Source organism: Peromyscus maniculatus, chromosome 1, assembly GCF_049852395.1.
Source record: "Peromyscus maniculatus bairdii isolate BWxNUB_F1_BW_parent chromosome 1, HU_Pman_BW_mat_3.1, whole genome shotgun sequence".
NCBI classification, from domain to species: domain Eukaryota; kingdom Metazoa; phylum Chordata; class Mammalia; order Rodentia; family Cricetidae; genus Peromyscus; species Peromyscus maniculatus.
Window position 1 is genome coordinate 191248920 of NC_134852.1, and position 23284 is coordinate 191272203.

The 23284-nt window shown below is 39.2% G+C and overlaps 1 protein-coding gene across 5 annotated transcripts in view; it reads left to right on the top strand.

The window, feature by feature from the left end:
- The window catches only part of Tbc1d12 (TBC1 domain family member 12), a 90350-nt gene that overhangs the window by 27221 nt on the left and 39845 nt on the right, over positions 1 to 23284 (top strand). For 3 of the 5 annotated variants that reach the window (XM_042263137.2, XM_042263133.2, XM_076563018.1), the window contains exons 2-3: positions 4123 to 4246; positions 22131 to 22246. In XM_042263137.2, coding sequence (XP_042119071.1) covers positions 4123 to 4246; positions 22131 to 22246 — 240 coding nt within the window. Of the gene's footprint in view, positions 1 to 4122; positions 4247 to 14212; positions 14236 to 22130; positions 22247 to 23284 lie in introns of those variants that run through there. The other 2 variants (XM_076563019.1, XM_042263139.2) reach the window with 2 other exon arrangements.

Below are 23284 nucleotides of genomic sequence, written 5' to 3' on the forward strand. Positions count from 1 at the left end.
TGTGTGTGTATAGGTCAGTGTTATTAAGCACATTTATGGTGGGTGGTACATCATCATATTATCTACTTACAGAAATTATCACTCCACACAGAAACTCTTAATCCATCAGGAAGTGGAACTCATTTTCCTCTTCAGCTCCTAGTAATATTTCTGTGTCCTGTTTCTATGAATTGTCTATTCTTAGTATCTTACTGTTTCTGGCTATTTTATGTTTACCTGACACAAACTAGAGTTGAGGAGGGAACCTGAATTGAGAAATTATAAGATCTGGCTGTAAGCAAGCCTGTAGGGCATTTTCTTAATTAGTGATTTGTGGGAGTCTGTTGGAGTCCAACTCTGACCTGTTGAAGGGTTCTTGGAGGGAGTAGAGAGGAAGGAGGAAACAATAGAGAAAGACAGAAAGAGATGATAAGAAAGACAGAGACACAGGTTAGCAGTCCTTGAATTTTATTCTACTAGGCTTTTTATACACTACCAAGGGGCAAGGCGAAAGACCTCCCCTTTTCAAGATCAAAGCACAATGTACAGCCAAGTGCAGACCCTTCAATACACCTGGTAACCACCCCCATGGCCAAATCATCCCATTATGCAGCCCTGCTGGGTAAAGCAAGCTCAGATTCTCTGACCTTGAGTAAGGTCTTACTAGGAAGCCTCTGTGGGCCTCTACAGTGATTGATGTGGGAGGACCAGTCCAATGTGGGTTCTGTCACCCCTGGGCTGGTGGTCTTGAGTGCTATAAGAAAGTAGACTAACAAAGCCATGGAGAGAGAAAGCCCTTAAGCAGCACTTAACTGCTGCTTCAGTTCATGGATCTGCATTGGTTCTTGCTCACTGCCTTTGATGATGAATTGTGATGGGGAAGTGTAAGGGAAACAACTCTTTCCCCTCTAAGATGTTTTTGGTGGTAGTTTCATCACAACAATAGAAACCCTAACTAAGACCTTATATAAGTGGAGTTACATAGCACTAGTTCCTTTATTTGTCATTTTATTAGCATGTTTTCAAGGTTTATCTATATTGTAGTAGCATGTATCAGAACTTGTTCCTTCCTGTGGTGGAGTAATATTATGTTGTATGCTGTATTGTCATTCTAGGGAGTCCATAGCAAAATAAAGACTGGATGACTTAAAAAACAAATTAATTTGGCACAGTGTTCAGAGCTACCAATATCTGGTGCCCGAACAGAGACTCATGTGTCTGGTGGGTCAACCTGATAAACACTAGTTGTCACTGCGGTATATTCCCATGGCCTCCTACATGTCTCTTTTTAAATGCTGGAAGTGTCCTTGATGCAGGGAATATTCTGTTTTTTCCTTTTCATAATTTCTCTTTTTAAAGATTTATTATATGTATGCTTGCATTCTGAAAGAAGGCACTGGATCTCATTACAGATGGTTGTGAGCCACCATGTGGGTCCTGGGTTGAACTCAGGACCTCTGGAAAAGCAGCCTGTGCTCTTAACCTCTGAGCCATCTCTCCAGCTCCCTATTTCATAATGTCTATGTGTTAGTGTTTTCCTTTTGCTTGTGCATTTCCTTTAGCTGTCAATGGCTTCCTGTGTTTTTTAGAATGGTTAGATTGATGTAACATCTTTCAGTAATAATCATATTGTTTGGGCTTCTTCATAGATGTTTTTTGTCTTGTTTCTCTAGATATTTTTATAATTTGTTGTTGAGAATTAGACATTCTGGGACTGTTAAATGTGTTTCTCCCATTTCTTAGCACTTGCTGATTTTTTGTTTGCTGAAGTCTGGCATTTATTTCTACAAGCTACTTTTGCAAAATGTATTATTATTTTTTTTAATGTGGCTACAGGTTTCTGTTCTGTTAGTTCTGTGGTCAGGTTTTTCTTACACCTCTGGCTCCAAAACGGGGAATCAAAGGTTCCTGACTTCTTTAGAGTTTGGAAAGACACCCGTGTAAACTGCTGCTGTGGTGAGAACTGAGACTGGGGCTGATGATGTCTGTGCCAGGGCCCAAGGGCACTACCAGACCAACCAAGTGCACAGGGCCATGATTTGAAGGCTGTCACTCCACTGTTTGCCCTGGTACTCGCACTCATCGGCCACTCCAGGAACAAAGACTATCCCATTGCCACGAGGAGTGGAAGGGGGCGCTCTAATGGGGCATGGCAATTGGTTTACATATATTTTTCACATTTAAAATATCAGTAGTCTTCTCTATCTGGTTATTAAAAATAGCTGATGAAGTTCTGAATTTCTAAAGTAGTTATTTCTAGTTAGTTCTACTTTGGTAGAAGGGGTGACCTAAATTCTCATGCACTGCGCACTTTGCAACAGTGATATTTTTTGAAGTGCAGATATTTAAATTTGATTAAGATCGGCTTATAATTATTTTTGTTTTATGAATTTTCTTGGTGTCACTTCTAATAATTCTTTACATAAACCATTGCAATGGAGATTTTCTTCTGTTTATTAATGTGAACAGAAGGAGGACTTTCAGAATGAAAAGAACATAATAGGGAAGAGCCTGGCAAAAGTTGTTTGGTGCCAAGATTGCACAGGTGAGTTTGTGGGGATTGGAGAGAGGACTGGCACACTGGTGCTAAAGGGCCTTTGCTGAGGTCAGTTTCCACGTGGAAAGGGCTGAGGAATGCAGGAATGAGGCTGCCAGTTTACTGAGGGGCTACAAAGTCTGGGCATGTGTTCTCCTGGGTGCACTGTGTCATATCACGGCCCACTGTGCAGCAGCTGGAAACCCCAGGAAAGCTCTTTCTCAGTCACCATCCTCTAGGTGCCCTCTCCTGAGAAAGCTGAACAATATCATTTTTTAAAAAAGAAATGCTTAAAGATTTCTATTGCCACAGAGCATATATTGAAAAAAATGTGGAGCTATGAAGCAAAGTTGATAAAGTATATATATATATATATATATATATATATATATATATATATATATATATATATAAAATACTTTAATCAGCCATTGCAGCAAGTGAGATACCATAGTGAATAAAGCTTGACAACCTGAATTTAATTCCCAGGACCCACAGAATGAATAGCGAAGCAACCCTACAGGTATCTTGTGACTTCCACTCACAACACACAGTGACACAAGGATGTACACCCTCCTACACACACTAAAAATCAATCAATCATAAATGTAATAACAAGCAAAATTAATAGACCATGCAATTAATAGACCATGCATTGTGGTTAGAAATTGCTTGTCTCTCCCTCCCTTCATCTACCCCTTGCTTCTTTTTGTTAGATCTTCCATGAGAGACAACTTTCTTCCATGATTATGTGCTGGCCTTTCTGTAAAAGTTTTGTTATGTAGTTGTTTTAGGAAAAGCAATTAATAACTGTGGGACAGCAGTAGATGATATACTTGTATTACAAATATTTAAAAAGTATTACTAAAAATAGTTAAATAGTAATTTTCAAAATATTCTATTACCTGGGACTGGAGAGCTAGCTAGGTAATTAAGAGCTCTTATTATTCTGACAAAGGACCCAGATTCAATTCCCACCACCTATATGGTAGCTCACAACCATCTACATCTCTAATTCTAGGGGTTCTAATGTTGTTCTGACCTCGAGAGGTTCCTGTGTTCATGGTGCACATGTATATATTTAAACATGTAACACATACACACAAAATAGAATGAGTGTTTTTGAAAATATATATATTATGTTACCTAAGCTTTTAAAATCTCAGATTCTTGGCTTTTGTAGTCAAGTATCTGAGTCATGAATTTAAAGTGACTATAATTTATGGCTTTCACCTTTCCTTATTGTTTATCTTGTCAGTATTTTTGTTGATAGCTGGGCAGGGTAGCACGTGTCTATAATCCCAGTACTTGGGAGGTGGAGACATGGAATTCAGTGTCATCATAGGCAGTTGGAGGTCAGCCTGGGCTATTAGATATCCTGCCTGAAAAAAAAATAAATCTGTATTAATGATTCCACTGATACATCTGTATAAGTCAGATATTTCTTAACTGGGTTGTGTTATTCTAAACAATATTTGTACAAGTAATAGGAATAATTTTATTTAAAAGTATCTTGAATTAGCTTTAAAAATAAATACTTTAAAAGTTACTATTTAATAATTCCCTGGTTATGGGAAAACAATTTGTGTAAACTTTCTGTATTTCAGAAACCTTTTCCCAAAAAGGACAAAGGAACTCAAATCAGTTGTCCATAGTGCTCCTGGATGGAAATTATTTGGTAAAGTCCCTCCCAGAGAAAATCTTCAGAAAACATCCAAAATTATTCAGCAGGTAAGTACAGTTTGACTGTGCAGTTCCCCAGAGCTCTTAAAGCATTGCTCATTTGCCACGTGAGGTGGCGCTTGGCTAGCAGCTCAGCTTATGAGAGTCTAAAGCAGCAGGATCACCCCAAATTTAAGGCTAGGCTAAGCTGCATAGTGAATACAAGGCCAACACAGGCTACATAATGGGGCCTGTCTCACATGAAGCATTGTTTTCTTGATTAAACGGTTTTAAAAGTTATTTTTTAAAGGATTTATTTTTATCTCATGTATATGAATATTTTGCCTGTATGTATGTAAGTGCCCCATGTGTGTGCCTGGTACCGGCAGAGGTTAAAGATAATGAAAAGGCACCAGATCCCCTGGAACTGAAGTTCCAGATGAGTGTGAGTTGGGATGGTGCTGGAAAGCAAACCGGGGTCCTCTACAAGAGCAGTAAGCTCTTTTAACCACTAACAGCCCCCGAGCATTATTTTCTTGAAAATTAACCATTTTCATTTTTCTAGATACGAACTTTAGAATTGTAGGTACTTACTGTAGTTGTCTAATTTTTTTTTAAAGACAAGCCACAGTGTTTTTGGTTAATATGTTAAGATTGTGGAAATTCTTTAAAGTACTAAGGCATCGATTTACTTTCTAGTTATCCTTGAGTAGCTAAAGGGTGGAGGATGCCAAGCTTAGGCAATCACTCTCACTGCGTACATTGTCTACCAGAGCTTGGTGAGCATTGCTACTGTGAACTGATGAACCCGGGACACAGAAGCTGAGGGACTGTGCCACTGAACTTGAAGCTTCTCTGCTTTCTGCCTGTACTAAAAGGCTGTGCCATTGAGCATTGCCTCATAATTGCTTCCTAGTGATTTAGGAGCCAAGTTTTTGAATATTCGTACTATCAACCATATGGAATTCCTAAAACTTCCAATCTTATTTGATAAACTGTGCTACTCAGTACTCGATTAGTGAGACTGGAAAGCAGTCAACCTGGGTCAATTTAGACTGTTCTAAAACTTTGAATTGTTGTTTAAAAGGAGCTTTCTATGGTGGTGTACCCCTTTAATCTCAACATTCACACTTGGGAGATAGCAGTAAGCAGATTTCTGTGAATTCAAGGCCAGTCTGATTTACATAGCAAGTTCTAAGCTAGACAGGGCTACGTAGAGAAACCCTGTCTCTAAATAAATAAATAAATTCTGTTTTCTTCTGTCCAGTTTTAGTTTTCAGATTTAATATATCAAGCATCTATAAAATAATGTTAAAACTTTAATCATTATTCATATTCTAAGGAATTAATGTTTCTTTTGTTTCCCAAGTAATAATTATTTGTTTTTTATATTTCATCCTATTAGTAGTTTTTAGATCTTTAAGAACACTTGCCTTGGTGTGGTGGCACATGCCTATAGATCTCAGCTCTCTGCAGGCACAGGGAGGAGGGAGGACTTGCAGCAAACTCAAGGGCAACCTAATCAACACAGCAAGTTCATGTAAGCAGGAATGCATGTCAGACTCTGTTTCAGAAACAAACCACAACAAACAAAAATGAAAGCACCATTGTGTTGGAGAATGTAGTTCAGCTGATAGAGTGCTTGCTAGCATGCGTGCACAAGGTCCTGGGTTTGATCCCTCAGCAGTGCATAAACTAGGTGTAGTGGTACATGCATGTAAGTCCTTATCTTTATAGGGAGCTTGAGGAAGCCTGGGCTACAAGACCCTGCCTTAAAAAAAAAAGACATTGTAATTAATTTCATTTATAAATGTTAAAGTAGTAAGTAGTTTGTATATCTGCTTTATAGTTCTATGGTTTTCAGTATTTATGCCTACATACTTTGGGATGCAGAAGAAACATGTGAGATATTTATATATATATATTTGTTTTGGTTTTTCAAGACAGAGTTTCTTTGTGTAGCTTTGGAGCCTGTCCTTGAACTCACTCTGGAGGCTGGCCTCAAACTCAACAGGTATCTGCCTGCCTCTGCCTCCTGAGTGCTGGGATTAAAGGCATACACCACCACCATCCGGCTTGAGGCAAACTCAATAGAATCCCACATTTGTCAGACAGGGTGTAAGCTGTTAAAAAAGAAGTTGTTTTAATATTAAGTGGTACTAAATACTTTTCAGTGGCATTATCATTGTCAATGGTTTTTCTGAAATGGGTGTGAGAAAATCCAGATACTATATAAAAAAATAGTATTGGATTTAAAATGAGGATGATAGTTGTAAAAAGTCTTTCTCTGTCTCACCAGCTCCCAAATAATGACATGGAGACTTCTTATTAATTATGAAAGCTTGGCCTTGGGCTGGAGAGATGGCTCAGAGGTTAAGAGCACTGGCTGCTCATCCAGAGGACCTGAGTTCAATTCCCAGCACCCACATGGCAGCTCACAACTGTCTGTAACTCAAATTCCAGGGGATCTGAAACTTTCACATCAATGCACATAAGATAAGCTTAAATAAATTATTTTTTTTTAAAAAAGCTTGGCCTTTAGCTTAGGTTTGTCTCAACTAGCTTTTTTTTTTTTTTAAGATTTTTCTTTATTTATTACATATACAGTGTTCTGTCTGCATGTAGGCCTGCAGGCCAGAAGAGGGCGCCAGATCTCATTACAGATGGTTATCATGTGGTTGCTGAGAATTGAACTCAGGACCTCCAGAAGAGCAGCCAATGCTCTTAACCTCTGAGCCATCTCTCCAGCCCTCAACTAGCTCTTATAACTTATTTTGTTTGTTTGTTTTTGTTTTTTTAAAGAGGCATAACATCTTTAAAGATTTATTTATTTATTTATTTATGATGTATATACAGTGTTATGCCTGGATGTATTTCTGAATGCCAGAAGAGGGCATCAGATCTTATTACAGATAGTTATAATCTGTATAACCTAGGAAATGACAGAGACATCTGGCTGCCTAGACAGTCATCCAAGGTTCCTCTGCAATGTTGGGGCATCCATCTTTGGTCTATGGGCCTAGAATATCTGACAGACTTTTCTGTGAAGCTGAAATTTTGAAGGATTGACCCACCTTGTCTTGGCGGAGTTCAGCAGTTGCCTTGTTTTGTGTCATGCTTGTCCAGTTTAGACAACATACTGTCAGTAGTTGAGGCAAGGACAGCCCCTTGCTCAAATGGCCAGCTCTGCCACATTGAAAGCAAACTCCATGTGGAGGTTCTTCGATGCCCATCATCCTCTCTTGAAGTAAATTGATGCTGATAGGAGCAGACATGTCTCACTGTCAAGAAAAGCTCTATGTTATCAGAAGGTCTCTGAAGTGTTTGAAGACCATCTATCTATTTAAAATAGATCTCTATTTGACCTAGAAAACATACCTAACATGACTATAAGTTTGATTGTTACAGATGCCTATTAACCTGTATTTCTGTATTATCCTAAATAGCTTTAAAGGACAAGAACGTTTCATTAAATTTTCAAATGAGCTGCATAGGCACAATACTTTAAATGAGAGTAGAAACACATATACAATATAACAAAAATAACCTTAAATTAGTATCAATATGCAAAAATATCCTAAACAAGAATAGAAATAGTATTTTCTAATGAAAATAACCTTAAATTTATATCAATATACAAAAATCCATACCAATGTAAAATATTTGAGATTAGTAGTTGGTTTTCAGTTTAAAGTAGATTCAATAGTCTACCCTTTTATGCTATCCTTTCCATATACCCCCCCTTTTTTTTTCAAAAATAGATTCTTAAATCCAACCTCCCTTGTTTGTTTCCTCCCTTACCATGACCAGTAACAGCTTGCAAACAACCCCCCTAAATAATGACAAACATTTATAAACCACCAAATGACCAAAAACCACCTACCCCACCTCTTAGGAATTTGGCATTGTATTCTTAAAATTTCTTCCTGTTGTCTGGAGGCAACAGCATCTTTAGGGGACCCTGAAAAAATTGAGATAATGGTCAAGTCCTGGGAAAACTAGCTGTAACATTGGTTGTCCAGTCTGTGTGTAAGAGGAAAGTGTAGTCCTGGCTGGAGTAGTCTGTGAGGCTGGACCATCATCTCAGCTAGTAGCTTTGAGATTGTACTGCATGCAGAATTTTGAGGAAAATGCAACAGAGGTATTTTGAGGCTGGGTCACCTGGGCTACTTGTTTTCTTTGGTGTCTGGTCCTTTATTTCTAAAAACACACGAATTTTTAAAGGTAACATCTATTATCTGCATTTACAAAAGTATGGAATGTGTGGTGTGCACAAATCAGCTAAAGATGATTTTTTTTGTTCTGTGTTTGATCAGGTAAAAGGCATCTGTCAACTTTGTAAGTCTACTTGGACTACATAACCAAACTGTAATACAAATCTCTATCCATGCCATATGAGAAGATGGCATGTAATAATAAGTCATGAGGACTCTGTGGCCAACAAGATTTACCATGCCTCATAGCTGTTCTCATGTTGAGGGACCAGCATATGTGTCACCTGTCCAAGTCTTTCTTGGACTTTTCCTTCATGTCTGTAGCTAAGATCCTCAGGAGGTCTCCCACAATCAAAGCTGATCTTTTTAATTTTGAAGAGAACCATAACTTTTTGTTTCCTGTGGAAACAAAGGCATAATCTCTCCGCAATACAACATATTTTCTAACTTCCATTTTGAAGTTAAGACATTCTTAAAATACATAGGTTGGCTTAATTTAGCAGTTCCCATAATCCAGTGTCTCTCAGCAGCTATTGTTTTTTGCTCATTAACATTTAAAAACTTCAAAGTCAACAAAGTGTCATACAGGATCCAGATACCCTGTGTATTTCCCATCTTTACATTTTTTTAATATTATTTTATTCTTTCTTTGAAAGCTTTACTTTATTATTTTTAAACTATTTTTTATGACTGTCTATACCCATTTCCTTTTCTTTCTTTAGCACATTTTTAAACATACTCTACCTGTTCTGAAGTTTTCTCCATCTGGACCTGACTTTCTTCAGTCTATGGTGTTCTCTGACTGATAGACAAACTTTAAACGACCACAGGGCTCTGGTGGCTGGCTCCATCTAACCGTCCCAGCTGCACCAAACCATCCTAGCTAGCTCTGGGAAGGTACTGTGTCTGCACTCTGGCAGGTGTTTCTGTCTAGTTGCCTGCTCCAGCATAGTGCATCAGTTGCTCTTATCAGGGCCTCTTTAATGAGCCACACCTCTGTATGCTGTGAGCAGTGGGCTCTGTGTGTATGATACACGTTGGACACCAAATATAACAAGTCTTTCTTTGTCCCGCTAGCTCCAAATAATGACACGGAGACTTCTTATTAATTATGAAAGCTTGGCCTATAGCTTAAGCTTGTTTCAATTAGCTTTTATAACTTAAATTAACCCATATTTTAAAATCTATGTTAAAAAGAAAAAAGTGGTTAAATCTTTGTTCTGCCACATGGTGTTACCTCTCTTCCATCTTGCACCTCCTGTCTCCTCTCTGTGTCTGTCTGGAGACTCTGCCTTTCTTCTTCCCAGAGATCTCTCTGTCTCCAGAAGACCTCTACCCTCTACCTAGCTATTGGCCATTCAGCTTTTTATTAAACCAGTCACAGTAATATATCTTCACACAGTATGCAAATATCTCACAACAGATAGTGTCTAATCTTAAAACAAGATTTGAGGAGTTTGTGTAGTGTGAAGCAGACATTTGTCCAATTGTGGTATATTACTTAAAAATAATATCTGGAGGCTGGAGAGACGGCTAAGCAGTTAAAAATGTGTACCGCTCTTGCAGAGGACCTGAGTTTAGTTCCCAACACTCATATTGGGTAGCTCATTACCATTTGTAACTTCAGTTCCAGGGACTCTGACACTGTCTTCTAGACTCTATGGATTCATGTACATCTCTTCCCCCCCCCCCCCCCCCCGCCACTTCCCCTAATTCAATGTCAAAAGCAATGGGGGCTGGAGAGATGCCTCAGTAGTTAAGAAATATCTTACTATTCTAGAGGACCCAAGTTTGATTCCTAGGACCTGCCTGTGACTTCAGCTCCAGGGAATCTTAACTCTTGCTTCTGAGGGCACCCCTACACATATGGTAAACTTAGATACACACACATACACGTGATTAAAATGAAAATAAATTAAGAAGTAAATTAAAAGTAAAACAAAATCAGCATAATAGTAACTCTAGTTTGGGATTTTAGGAAGCCTTGCAGGAAAATCTTGAGTTTTAAGCCAACTGAGGGGGGAAAAAAAAGGGAAAATAACTTTTTCTTCCATCGTGTATGTGCGCGCGTGGGTGTGTGCGTGTGCACGTGTGTTTTAAAGAAAAAGTCTCACTGTATATCCCTGGCTAGCCTAGAACTCACCTTTTAGATGAGACTGGACTCAAGTTTACAGAGATCCTCTTGTCTTTGCCACCTGGGTGCTGGGATTAAAGGCATGCACCACAACACCTAGCGTCATGTGTATTATTTTTTAATGCTTTCTTAGAATTAAGATATTCTTGCCAGGTGATAGTGGTGCATGCCTTTAATCCCAGCACTTGTGAGGCAGAGGCAGGCAGATCTCTGTGAGTTTGAGGCCAGCCTGGTCTATAAATCGAGTTCCAGGATAGCCAGGACTGTTACACAGAGAAACCCTGTCTTGAAAAACAAAACAAAACACATTCTTTTAAAATTATTTATTTTATGTGTATGAGTGTTTTGTCTACATGTATGTCTGTATGCATCATGTGTGTGCCTGGTACTTACAGAGGTCAAAAGAGGATGTCAGATCTCCTGGGACTGGAGTTATAGATGTGAGTCCTCTGGAATAATAGCAAATATTCTTAACCACTCAGCCATCTTTCTAGCCTCTTTTAAGATATTCTTTAAATTCTTCTGCTGTTGTTTTGAGATGCTCTATTGAAGCCCAGGTGGACCAGGAGCTGGCTGATGTGGAAGGTGACTCTGAACTCATTTCATCTGGTTCCATCCCCATAGTGGCTAACAGTTAGACACCTGTGTGCCACCACCCTGGTTTATTAGACAGTACTGGGGACTGATCCTAGGGCCTCTGTTATGCTAGGTAGGCACCCTGCCAATTGAGCTATATTGCCAGCAGTCTATTAAGATATGCTTACTGAATTCTTCAAACATGGCTATTTGTTAAATGGAATCACTTTTTATTTCATTTAGTTTAGAGTATGCTGTATGAAAATTACTAAGACACTGAGAACATTGCTAACCTAAAAAGGCTCAGAACCTCTTCATTATAAAGTTTAGCATGTATTGAGGACTTAACTTTTGCCTAGCTGAATGTGGTGGCTCACAGCTGCATTTTTATAACTCAGGAGCCTGAGATAAGTAGGTTGCTGTTTTGTGATTAGTTGGAGTCTAGCCTGGGCTTTAAGCAGGAGAGCTACAAAAAGAAGCCGTTGGAAAAAACCTACCAACCAATCAAAACTTTTGTTTATAGTTTTTCTAGATCAAATTTTCCCTCAAGAAGCCAAACAGTGGTCTAGCTACTGAAGACTTGTTAAAGTATTCAGTTTTTTTTTTCTTTTTTACATTTTTCATGAATGGTGTGCATGTGTATTCACTTGAATACCACATTTTATGTGTGGAGGCCAGAAGACTGTTTGGGGAGTCCATTCTCTCTGCTTGTGGGTCCTGGAGACTGCACTCAGGTTATCAGCTGGACTATAGTGCCTTTGCCTCCCATGGTCCTCCTCCTGTGTGCCCCTCCCTATTTGCTTACCTCACTCTCCTGTCCTCTTTCTGAACTGTCTTTTATTCAAGGTTGGCATGGCTTTCTCTTTATAGTAATGTACACTTACAACTTTATGTGTCTGTGCTAATTTGAAACATTTTTCCTTAGCTTTGATATTTGAATTTTGTAAAGCATTAAAAATAGAAAACTGAGCCAGGCAGCAGAGGCAGGCAGATCTCAAGGCAGAGTTCAAGGCCAGCCTGGTCTACAGAGCAAATTCTAGGATAGCCAGGGCTACACAGAGAAACCCTGTCTCAAAAAAAAAAAAAAAAAGAGTATAGAAAATTGTATTTGAGCCCCTTTACCATGTATTAATTTCTAATGAATTTTTATACTTATAGTCTGAAATGGAAAAATAAACAAAAAAGAAGGTATTAACAGTACAGACATGGGAAAGTTGATACTGCACCAGCTATTAAGACTGTAGGAATGAATTATAGCTAGTGACTCAGCTATAATGTATGTATAATCCTGAAAATGTGTTAAAGTCAAAATAAATTCCTGCTCCATGTGGTGATGTGCTTCCATAGTTCCAGACCTTAGGAAGTGGAGGTAGGAAACAGGAGTTCATGGTCATCTTTGGCTACATAATGAGTTTGAGGTCACCCTGAGATACAGGCAACCCTTTTCTCAGGTATATATAAGCAAATACCTTTGAACATTCTAGAGAAGTCTCACTTGCCTTTGACTGGCTGAGCAGTGAGATACCGGCCAAGCACAGTTGAGGGTGCAGCTGCACCCAACTTCTTACGTGGGTGCTAGCCATTCAGACTTAGGTCCTCCCTCTTGGGGAGCGAGTGCTTGTAACTGCTGAGCCATCTCTCCAGCCCCCTTGGGTAATTTTTTTAATGAAAATTTTATGTGCTGGACGTGTGGCCCACACCTGGGAGGCAGATGCAGGTGATTTCTGAGTTTGAAGCCAACCTGGCCTAAAAAGTGCGTTCCAGGGTGGCCAGGACTGTTTCATAGAGAAACTCTGTCTCAAAAAACTCCAAATTAATTAACTAATAAATAAAATAAAATAAAATTTGGTGTATGGATGTTTTGCCTGGTGCCCACAGAGACCAGATGGTTGTAAATCCCCATGTAGATGCTAAGAACCTAACTCAGGTCCTCTGGAGAGCAGCCAGTGCTCTTAACTGAGGTCTCTCTCCAGCCCTTGTAATAAATATTTTTAAAGCAAATATTCAAAAATGAGTTGCCCTATTCTTAAGTATGAGTATAATGTTTATGGGTCATAATTCTTTCTTTTGTTTTTAATGGAAAGGTACTTGTCAGGTTATACACTAAGCAACTAAACATGAATTTAAGGTTTGATTTATAATTTTTTCCTGTATTTACCAGTGATATAATTAACACAATTATATTTTTTTATGAAATATAAGACATTATAGGATGATACTTTCCCCTATCACCTTTTTTTTTTTTTTTTTTTTTTTTTTGGTTTTTTGAGACACGGTTTCTCTGTGTAGTTTTGGTGCCTGTCCTGAATCTTGCTCTGTAGACCAGGCTGGCCTCGAACTCACAGAGATCTGCCTGTCTCTGCCTCCCAAATGCTGGGATTAAAGGCTTGAGCCACTGCTGCCGGCCCCTATCACCTTTTTAAGTCTTTTAAGTTTCTTCCTTTTGGCCAGTGAGATGATGATGTAGAGGGTATAGGTGTTGCCTCTAAGCCTGATGACATGAGTTATATTTGAGGACCCACATGGTAGAAAGAGAGAACTGATCTTGAAAGATGTCCTCTGACCTCCAAACATACATACTTATACACACAAATAAAAAAGTGTAATAAATTTAAATTTATTTTTTATTTTTGCATATGAGTATATATATATATATTAGATCTCTTTTTCTGTAACTTATTTCAAGAAAGCCTGACCATATATAATGAGCTTATGTTTTATGTGTTTGAAATTTAACCATATGTTTTATGTATTCTTCATAGGTACATGAAGTTTCTAAGTGAAAGTTGGTTAAATATTTTTAAAATATTTTATTCATATAGTAAATTATATTAAGAATCTGGTCAATTTTAGTGTTATCCATGTTAGCAGTAAAGAAACAAAAGTGCCTAGTGGTAGGCGCTTGCCTGTCATGCACATGGGCCTCGGGTTCCTTCCATTAGCAGCAAAGGGAAACGAAGCTAGCACAAAGCATGTTCTAGTCTAATGGCAAAGTCACACGGAGGGAGATTGGGCCTCTGACTTAATGATCAAGCTCTGAGCCTCAAGAATATTGGTAGTATTGTTTGTTGAGGATGATCACATGTGTTCTCTTGCAGGTGTGAAATTCCTGCTTGTGGCCTTTTGAACTATTGGTGAGCCATATTAAAAGTTGAATGTCTAGTATTTCAATTATTGTTGCTAGAGTTTTCCTGCCTTGCCCACAGTCAGGACAAATCTCTCTCACCCGCCAGTCCCACAGCTGCGCTCAGACCCAACCAAGTAAACACAGAGACTTATGTTGCTTACAAACTGTATGGCCGTGGCAGGCTTCTTGCTAACTGTGCTTATAGCTTAAATTAGTCCATTTCCATAAATCTATACCTTGCCACGTGGCTGGTGGCCCACCGGCATCTTCACATGCTGCTGGTCATGGCGGCGGCTGCAGTGTCTCTGGTCATGGCGGCGGCTGCAGCCAGTCCTTCTGCCTTCCTGTCCTTTTATTTCTCCTCTCTGTTAGTCCCGCCTATCCTTCCTGCCTAGCCACAGCCGATCAGGTTTTATTTATTAACCAATCAGAACAACTTGACATACAGACCATCCCCCAGCACAGCCAAGTGCAGACCATCTCAGACACCTGCACTCAGGCCCATGGTCCTAATCATCCTCTATACGGACCTGCTGGGTAACGCCACAAAGAACCCAAGAAGGGCTCCCACAGGACATACAGAACATCCCACAGCAAATTATATTTCCATTCATTTGACCTGGATTTCTGGCTTTTCTAAGTTAATAGATAAAGTTAGAATATGTTAGTCTCTGACCTCCAAACTGCAAGTGGGAATGATTTTAAATGAGCATGTTGTGAGTAATTGTAATGTAGTTGGATCCTAGATTAACTATACCCTTTTCAATCTTTATTTCAATCTGAAATTTCTTTTCAGTAGAAAATGAGTCAGTGTGTATGTGTGTGTCTCATTGTTTCTGTGTTGTCCTTCGTGTGAAAATGAGACTTTTGTACTTGGAGGATAGCCCAGGTTTTCCATCAATACTTGTGCCATTCTCTGAATGAAGTTTGAATTGAGTAATTAAATCACTTTAACAGAACTTGAGTAGCAAGAAAAAATGTTTCAAAATACTGATTTCTGGGTTGAGATGTAGTTCAGTCAGTAAGAACATTTGCCTGGCACGCACAAAGCCCTGCACAGCATAAACCAGGTGTGGTGGTGCACGCCTGTCATCCCGCACTCACAGTGGGGAGAGTGAAGGGATGGGACAGGAGCAACTCCATCGTGAATTCCAGGCCAGCGTGGCCAACGGGAGACCCTGTCTTCACAAAAAGGTCGCCCAGCTTAGTTAAGTCTTTGTGTTTTAACAAGCTTTGTGATTTGTGAACAAGTTCTTGGACTTTAATTTTGTTTAAATATAGATAACCTTGGCATAAGATTTGACTAAATACTGGAAAAATAATGTTCTTTAGCACTGTTAAGTTGTCCAGGGGCTGCTGGGCTGTGTTGAGAATTTATTCCTGCAAAGTCCTTAAACTTATTACAATGTAAATGTTTTTCTTTCTCTTTTGTCACTTGAAAGGGTAGTGAATAACTTCCTTTATGTGTTTTACATTCATAATTGATAAAACTATTATGTCTTTCTATTTATGGATATATAGATTTCATTAAAGTTTATGTGGCTTGAATATTGGGAGAAGAATTCAAAACAGTTCTGGTCTTATACTTGTTAGAGGGTAAATATTAACCTTAACAGGAAAGAAGAGTGAGTGAGTGTGTGTGTGTGGGGGTGTTTGTGTGTGTGTGTGTGTGTGTGTGTGTGTGTGTGTGTGTGTGTGTGTGAGAGAGAGAGAGAGAGAGAGAGAGAGAGAGAGAGAGAGAACTAACAAATTAAATAGGCTAAGAGAATTTGAATGTCAGTCTTTTCCCATGATCAGAAAAGGGTCTTGGAAATAAGTTACAGTTTAAAAATACTCTGCTATTTTTATAGCATTAGTAGTTTGAATATCAAAGTTATGTTCAAAGTTTGATTCTGTAGTTATCTGAGACCTATTATATTAGGCTTGACTTAAGATCAGACTTAACAAAATTTCACCAACAACTGCCAGATGACGTTTACTGTAAGGTACTGCTATATATGAGACAGTGATGAAGAACATTTTAATTAAGCTTTAACTTAAGTATGGGTTTCTCTCTCTCTCTCTCTCTCTCTCTCTCTCTCTCTCTCTCTCTCTCTCTCTCTCTTTTTTTAAAAAAGATTTATTTATTTATTATGTATATAGCATGTATGCCCACAGGCCAGAAGAGAGCATCAGATCTGATTACAGATGGTTGTGAGCCACCATGTGGTGCTGGGAATTGAACTCAGGACCTCTGGAAGAGCAGCTAGTGCTCTTAACCACTGAGCCATCTCTCCAGCCTCTCTCTTAATTTATAGGTTATAGAATAAAACTTGGGATCAGCAAAGACATTGTAATTTACCAAATCCTTCTCACTTGGAAATTTCCCTAACTTAGATCAAGCTGTATTACAGTCCATTTGTCCTGGACAGACATAGCCTTGAGATGGTAGAGATGTTCACGTGGAGAGTTTCTTTGTTTCTGAATGTTCTGGTGCTCTCTCATTTGCTTCTAGTGTGGAGAGAGGATTTCCTTACTCCTTCCAGAGGAGTGTTCTTACAGTCTGAACCTCAAAGTCCAGTCTGTGCATGGATGTTAGTATATTAGGCTAGTTTGTCCTTCTACAAGAGAGCCTTACTATGCTATTCTTTGTTCTTCTCAGATTCAGTCTTTTATTTTATTTTAAAAAATTAACCTTTTTTTATATGTCTTGCCTGCATGTATGTGTGTGAACCATGTATCTACAATTCTTGTGGAGGCTAGACTAGGGCATCACATCCTGAGACTGGAGTTGTAAATGGTTGTGAGCTACCATGCGGGTACTTGGAATTGAACTTGGAGCTTCTGCAAGAGCAATCAGTACTCTTAACCACTGAGGAATCTTTCTAGCCCTCACAGTTTCCTTCCTCCCTCCCTCCCTCCCTCCCTCCCTCCCTCCCTCCCTCCCTCCCTCCCTCCCTCCCTCCTTCCTTAATTTATAGTTTTTTGAGACAGGGTTTCTCTGTGTCATTTGGGTGGCTCTCCTGGAACTCACTCTGTAGACCAGGCTGGCCTAGAACTCACAGAGATCTGCCTGCCTCTGCCTCCTGAATGCTGGGATTAAAGGAGTGCACCACCACTGCCCGGCCACAGTTTATTTCTGAAAAGATGCTATTGCAAGACTTCACTTGTATTTTTTTCTGTGATAGATCTTTTCAGCTATAGAACTCAAGGCATCCTGTGGTAGAATATCTAGTGCCAGCAACTGAAAGTGTGGCATTAGCAAACTCTAGGTTTTTTTCTCAGGCAGAGCTAGAAGCACAGATGTCTTGACCTGATCCTAGATTCTTCCTTAAGATTATCCTGCTTTCACTTCAGTGAATGCATAATGTGCTTGACAAACATTGACTGGTATAATATACATGATTTAGGTTCTTGGTATAGAAATAAATATATTGAATGATATATGTTCTAGTAGAATTGTGTTTAGCATATGAGAATACAATTGAGTAATTTTTCCATAGATATATGTGAATTGTGTACTATAATGAACTAGTTGGAACCAACCAGGTAGACAAGATGAAGAAAACCTTTTTAGATACAGGAAGTTGAATGAACAAATGGGAATGAACAAGCTGTGTGTGGTTAATTGGCTGGTATGTGAGGTCTTGCCCATATGAATCAACATATCAGGAGCAAAAGTTTATTTTGGTCCACGGTCAGCTGTCTCCATTTCTGGCATGTGGTAAGACAGACACTGTGGTGGGGAACCCATGAACTGCTTGCGAGGCTCAGTGGGTAGAGGCATGCCTGATCAGTGTGCGTTTGATCCCCACACTCACATGGTGGAAGGAGAGAACTGATGTAAGTTGTCCTGTAACCTTCACGGGCAGTGTGGCATACATGTGCACTTGTGCATATACACATACACATAAACAATAAATAAAATGCTATAAAAATGAAAGAGAGTTGTGAGTTGAAAGACTAGAAATTTTTAAGAAAGGAAAGTTGCTCACTTCACAGCAGATGTGAAGATCCCCAATATTTGCTTCTTCAAGGGCATGACCCCAGTAGCCTAACATCCCTACTACCCCACCTCCTACAGGTTGTACCACCTTACATTGTGCAACAAACTGATGACTAAGACTTTTACATGTGAGCCTTTAAGGGACGTTTAAAATCCAAATCATAACAGCTGTCGTATCAGAGATGTAAAGATGGTGAAGCATCCTTAGCTATAAGGTTAGAAAATTAGATTTTATCAAAAATACCTTTATATAAGATACTGAAATAGCAAAATCATATTTATTAGAAAAATAATTCTAGAAGTAGCATAGAAACTAAAACAGTACATTTGTAGGTATGGAAATGAAGTTATATTGGGTTAGCCTGTCATTCTCTTCTCAAACACAGTGAGAATGTGTTAAGAATACAAATCTTGGGCCGGGCGGTGGTGGCGCATGCCTGTAATCCCAGCACTCGGGAGGCAGAGGCAGGTGGATCTCTGTGAGTTCGAGGCCAGCCTGGTCTACAGAGCTAGCCCAGGACAGGCTCCAAAGCTATAGAGAAACCCTGTCTTGAAAAACAAACAAACAAACAAAAAAGAATACAAATCTTGGGCCTGTTGATGTGGCTCAGTGGTTAAAAGCACTGGCTGCTCTTCAGAGGACCCAGTTTAGATTCCCAACACTCAAATGGTGACTCATAACCATCTGTAACTCCAGTTCCAGGGAATCCTATGCCCTCTTCTGGCCTCTATTATAGGCATTGCATGCATATAGTGACAGACATAAATGCAGGCAAAACAACAATATACATTAAATTTAAAAAACACAAATTTTGCCCGACATGGTGGCACATGCTTTTAAAATCCCAGCACTCAGGAGGCAGAAGTAAGCAGATCTCTGTGAGTTCAAGGCTAGTCTGGTCTGCATAGTGAGACTCTACATAGTGAGTTCCAGGCCAACTAGGGCTACATAGAAAGAACTCTTCAAAAAAAATGAGAGAAGTTGGGAGATGGAGGGGGATGGAGGGAGGGAGGATAAACAGCTTTTGGTAGCACCATACATTAAGTTTTTTTTTTTTTTTTTTTGAGTCAGGCTCTCACTGTGGTTTGCCTGGAACCTCACAGAGATCTGCCTTTACCTCTAAGTACTGGGATTGTAAGCATGCACCACCATGCCCAGCTGCTGTGTTACTTTTAAAAGTTACATTGTGTGTATACACAGATGTGCCATGGCATACATGTTGAGATCAGAGGACCACTTGGTAGAGTCAGTTCCCTCCTTCCATCATGTGAGTCTCCATCTCTGTAGTCCTGCTGTATCACTTTTTACAGTTTGTAATTCACTGCTGAAATTCCAAGTTGATTGTTATCTCCTTAAATACAGTAACTTCATATTTTGCATTATTATGATTCAATAGAGAGAAATACTTTGAATTGGAAAATGTGTAATAATCATGTATCTTGGTTTGGATTTTTATTGCTGTCAAGAGACATCATGATCACAACTTTTGTTTTGTTTTTTTGTTTTTATTTTTGTATTTTGAGACAGGGTTTCTCTATGTAGCTTTGTATCTTTCCTGGAACTTTACTCTGTAGCCCAGGCTGGCCTCAAACTCACAGAGATCCACCTGCCTCTGCCTCCCAAGTGCTAGGATTAAAGGCATGTGCCACCACCGCCTGGCCACAACTTCTATAAAGGAAAACATTTAACTGAGGTGGTGGTTTACAGTTTCAGAGGTTCAGTCCATTATCATGGCAGGGAGCATGGTGGCATGCAGACAGATGTGGTGCTGGAGAAGTAGCTGAGAGTGCTAACATCTGGAGGGCAATAGGAAGTCAACTGAGACACTGGACAGTATCCTGAGGATAGGAAACCTCAAAGCCCACCCCCACAGTGACACACTTCTTCTAACAAGACCATAGCCACTCCAACAAAGCTGCGCCTCCTAATTGTGCCCTCTATGATTTTATGGGGGCCAATTGCATTTAAACTACCACATCATAAAAAAAGAATTCTAGGCTAAGTACTAGTGAGTGAAACCTCGACCACTTTAAGCACAGTTAATTTTCTTCATATAAATGATCAGTTATCAAAAGGTATGTGTGTGTGTGTGTGTGTGTGTGTGTGTGTGTGTGTGTGTGCGCACGCGCGCGCATGAGAATGTGCATTTACATTCAGATGCCTACAGAGGCCAGAAGAGGTTGTCAGAATCCCCTGGAGCTGGAGTTATAGATGGTTGTGAGCTGTTCACATGGGTGCTGGCATCTGAGCTCTGATACTCTATTAGAGCAGCAAGTGCTCTTAACTGTTGAACAGTTTCTCCAGACTCAGGCTGCTTTTTTTTTTTTTTTTTTTTTTTTTTTTTTTTTTTGGTTTTTCGAGACACTTGGTAGCCCAGGCTGGCCTCGAACTCACAGAGATCCGCCTGGCTCTGCCTCCCAAGTGCTGGGATTAAAGGCGTGCGCCACCACCGCCCGGCCAAGACTCAGGCTGCTTTAAAAAAACAAAAATAAAAGTATGAATCATGCAGGTTATAAGTGAATAAATTTATTACTGATTTTTGTTCAGTTTCTAGGATTGGATTTCATAAGATTGAAAACATTTCTTTGAAAATGCTTAAGCTGGGCAGTTGTGGTGCACGCCTTTAATCCCAGCACTCAGGAGGCAGAGGCAGGTGGATCTCTGAGATCAAGGTCAGCCTGGTCTACAGAGTGAGTTCTAAAACAGCCAGGAATACACAGAGAAACCTTGTCTTGAGAAACTAGAAAACAAACTAACAAAACACAATCCAAAAACTCATGATGAGGTCTTGAGATCATAGGCCCTGGTTGGGGTGGGGTAGGGGTACCAAATACAGTTGTTTAGCTAAACTGATATAAGTGTGTCATATATAAGAGTTTTTAATCATAATTATATCCACGTGAAATACTTTATTGCTTGTGTTCATACTTCTACTTTAAGCACCAACATGTTGCTTATGCTTATTATAATCAAGCTGACTTCTGAATATATGTGCATATAACCATAGAAAAACCCTGTCTTGAAAAACAAAAAAACTCAAATGGAGAAATTTAGATGGGTCTACAAAGAATATACTAACATTGTATCTTTTAATAGCATTATCAGATTTAATGAAATAGAGAAGTATTATAAAAACAGTTTTTTTCTGGGTGGCAATAGTGCATGCCTTTAATCCCAGCACTCGGGAGGCAGAGCCAGGTGGATCTCTGCGAGTTTGAGGCCAGCCTGGTCTACAGAGTGAGATCCAGGACAGGCACCAAAACTACACAGAGAAACCCTGTCTCAAAACAAACAAACAAACAAAAAAACAAAACAAAACCAGTTTCTTAATTTAGTAGAGTATATTGTATTGTATGCTGTAATTTTGGATATGATATATTGGTAACTTGTTAAAAATGAGAGTAAGGAGGTATACTTACAAGCTCAGACTCTGTTCTTCTGCATTGTCTGTATCTGTACTAGTTAGAGTCACAGAACCTGAGATCTAAAAGACCATTTGATTAGAATCCCAGTGTCACCCTTAGAGAGTTCTTCTGAGCATTGCAGTTGGGTAGTCTGTCTGCTGTCTCAACATTTCCATCACTCATCTAAGGTACAGGAAGTAAGTTTATCTTCTCGTAGATGACTTTACTCGGTACTTAGGTAGATGGTACGCTGAGGGCAGTGTAACAAAGGGTCAAAGACCACCCCAGTTCATCTCGAGCATTTCTGTCACTCTTTCTCCTGACACGGTGTGGTACTTTTTATATAATACAAATTCATAATTTAGGCTACCCAGGAAATAAAAAAGAAATTTATTTATTTTCTTGATACTTTATATCCCTTATAGCATAATGCCCTTAATAATATAGGTTTAATAATACATACCGAAAAATTAGAAAAATCTGTACATAAATTATATCCTTATTTGCTCTAGGAATATGAAGCACGAACAGGGAGGACCTGTAAAGTACCACCTCAGTCTTCAAGACGTAAGAATTTTGAGTTTGAGCCACTTTCTACCACTGCCCTGATTCTTGAGGACCGACCATCGTAAGTATTTAGTCATCATTAGGTTCATTATTTATATTTAAACTTAGGTTTAATTGTTCTCACTGTTTCATTTAAAATAGAACTTAAATACAGAAAGGGATTTATTTGTTTTGTTTTGAGATGGGATCTCATTAAGCCCAGGCTGGCCTTAAATCCATTATTTTCATGTTGTACTTCCCAGTGTTAGAATTATAGGATGCATCACCATGTATCCTAAAACGAACAGAGAAAAACATATTATTGATGTTCAGGCTTTATCTGTACAGTCTCATTATGTAGACCAGGCTGGCCTCCAAACTCACAGAGATACATCTCCCTTTGCCCCCCACTCCCCCAGTGCTGGAATTAAAAATGTGCCCCACCACAATGAGCCCTTATAAAACAAACTCTTTATTCTTTCCAAGAATGATGACGTACACCTGTAGTCCTTTCTATCCAGGAGGCTGAGGTAGGAGCATCACTTGAAATCACAAATATGTGATCAGACTGGGAGATACATATATACATTCATACACACACACACACACACAGACTTCAATCTCAGAACTATACCACCACCAATAAAACTAACTTGTCTTTTATGTCTATTTTTATTTAAATACAGTATTCTTTATCTTATGGCAGGTATTGTTAGGAGAAATTATTTTGGTTTTGATGTTTAATATATATTTAAGATAAACCTGTCCTTGCCTTTTATATCGTATAACTACTGAATGTCAACTAGCTCATTTACTACTATTAAGAATCTATTCTTGGACTGGGAGATGGCTTAGTGGTTAAGAGCACTGGCTATTTTTGAGAGGACCCAGGTTCGATACTCAGTACCCACATGGCAACTTACAACTATCTGTAACTCCAGTTTCAGGCCCTCTTCTGGCCTGTGGGTACCAAGCATGCACATGGTAGGAACACATGAAGTCAAATCACCCATACACAAAATAATAATGCAATTAAAAAATTTTTTTTCTTATGGGTTGGGCTACAGTTTAGTAGTATAGTGTATATTTAGAATGTGCAAGGCTCTGGGTTCAATCTCCA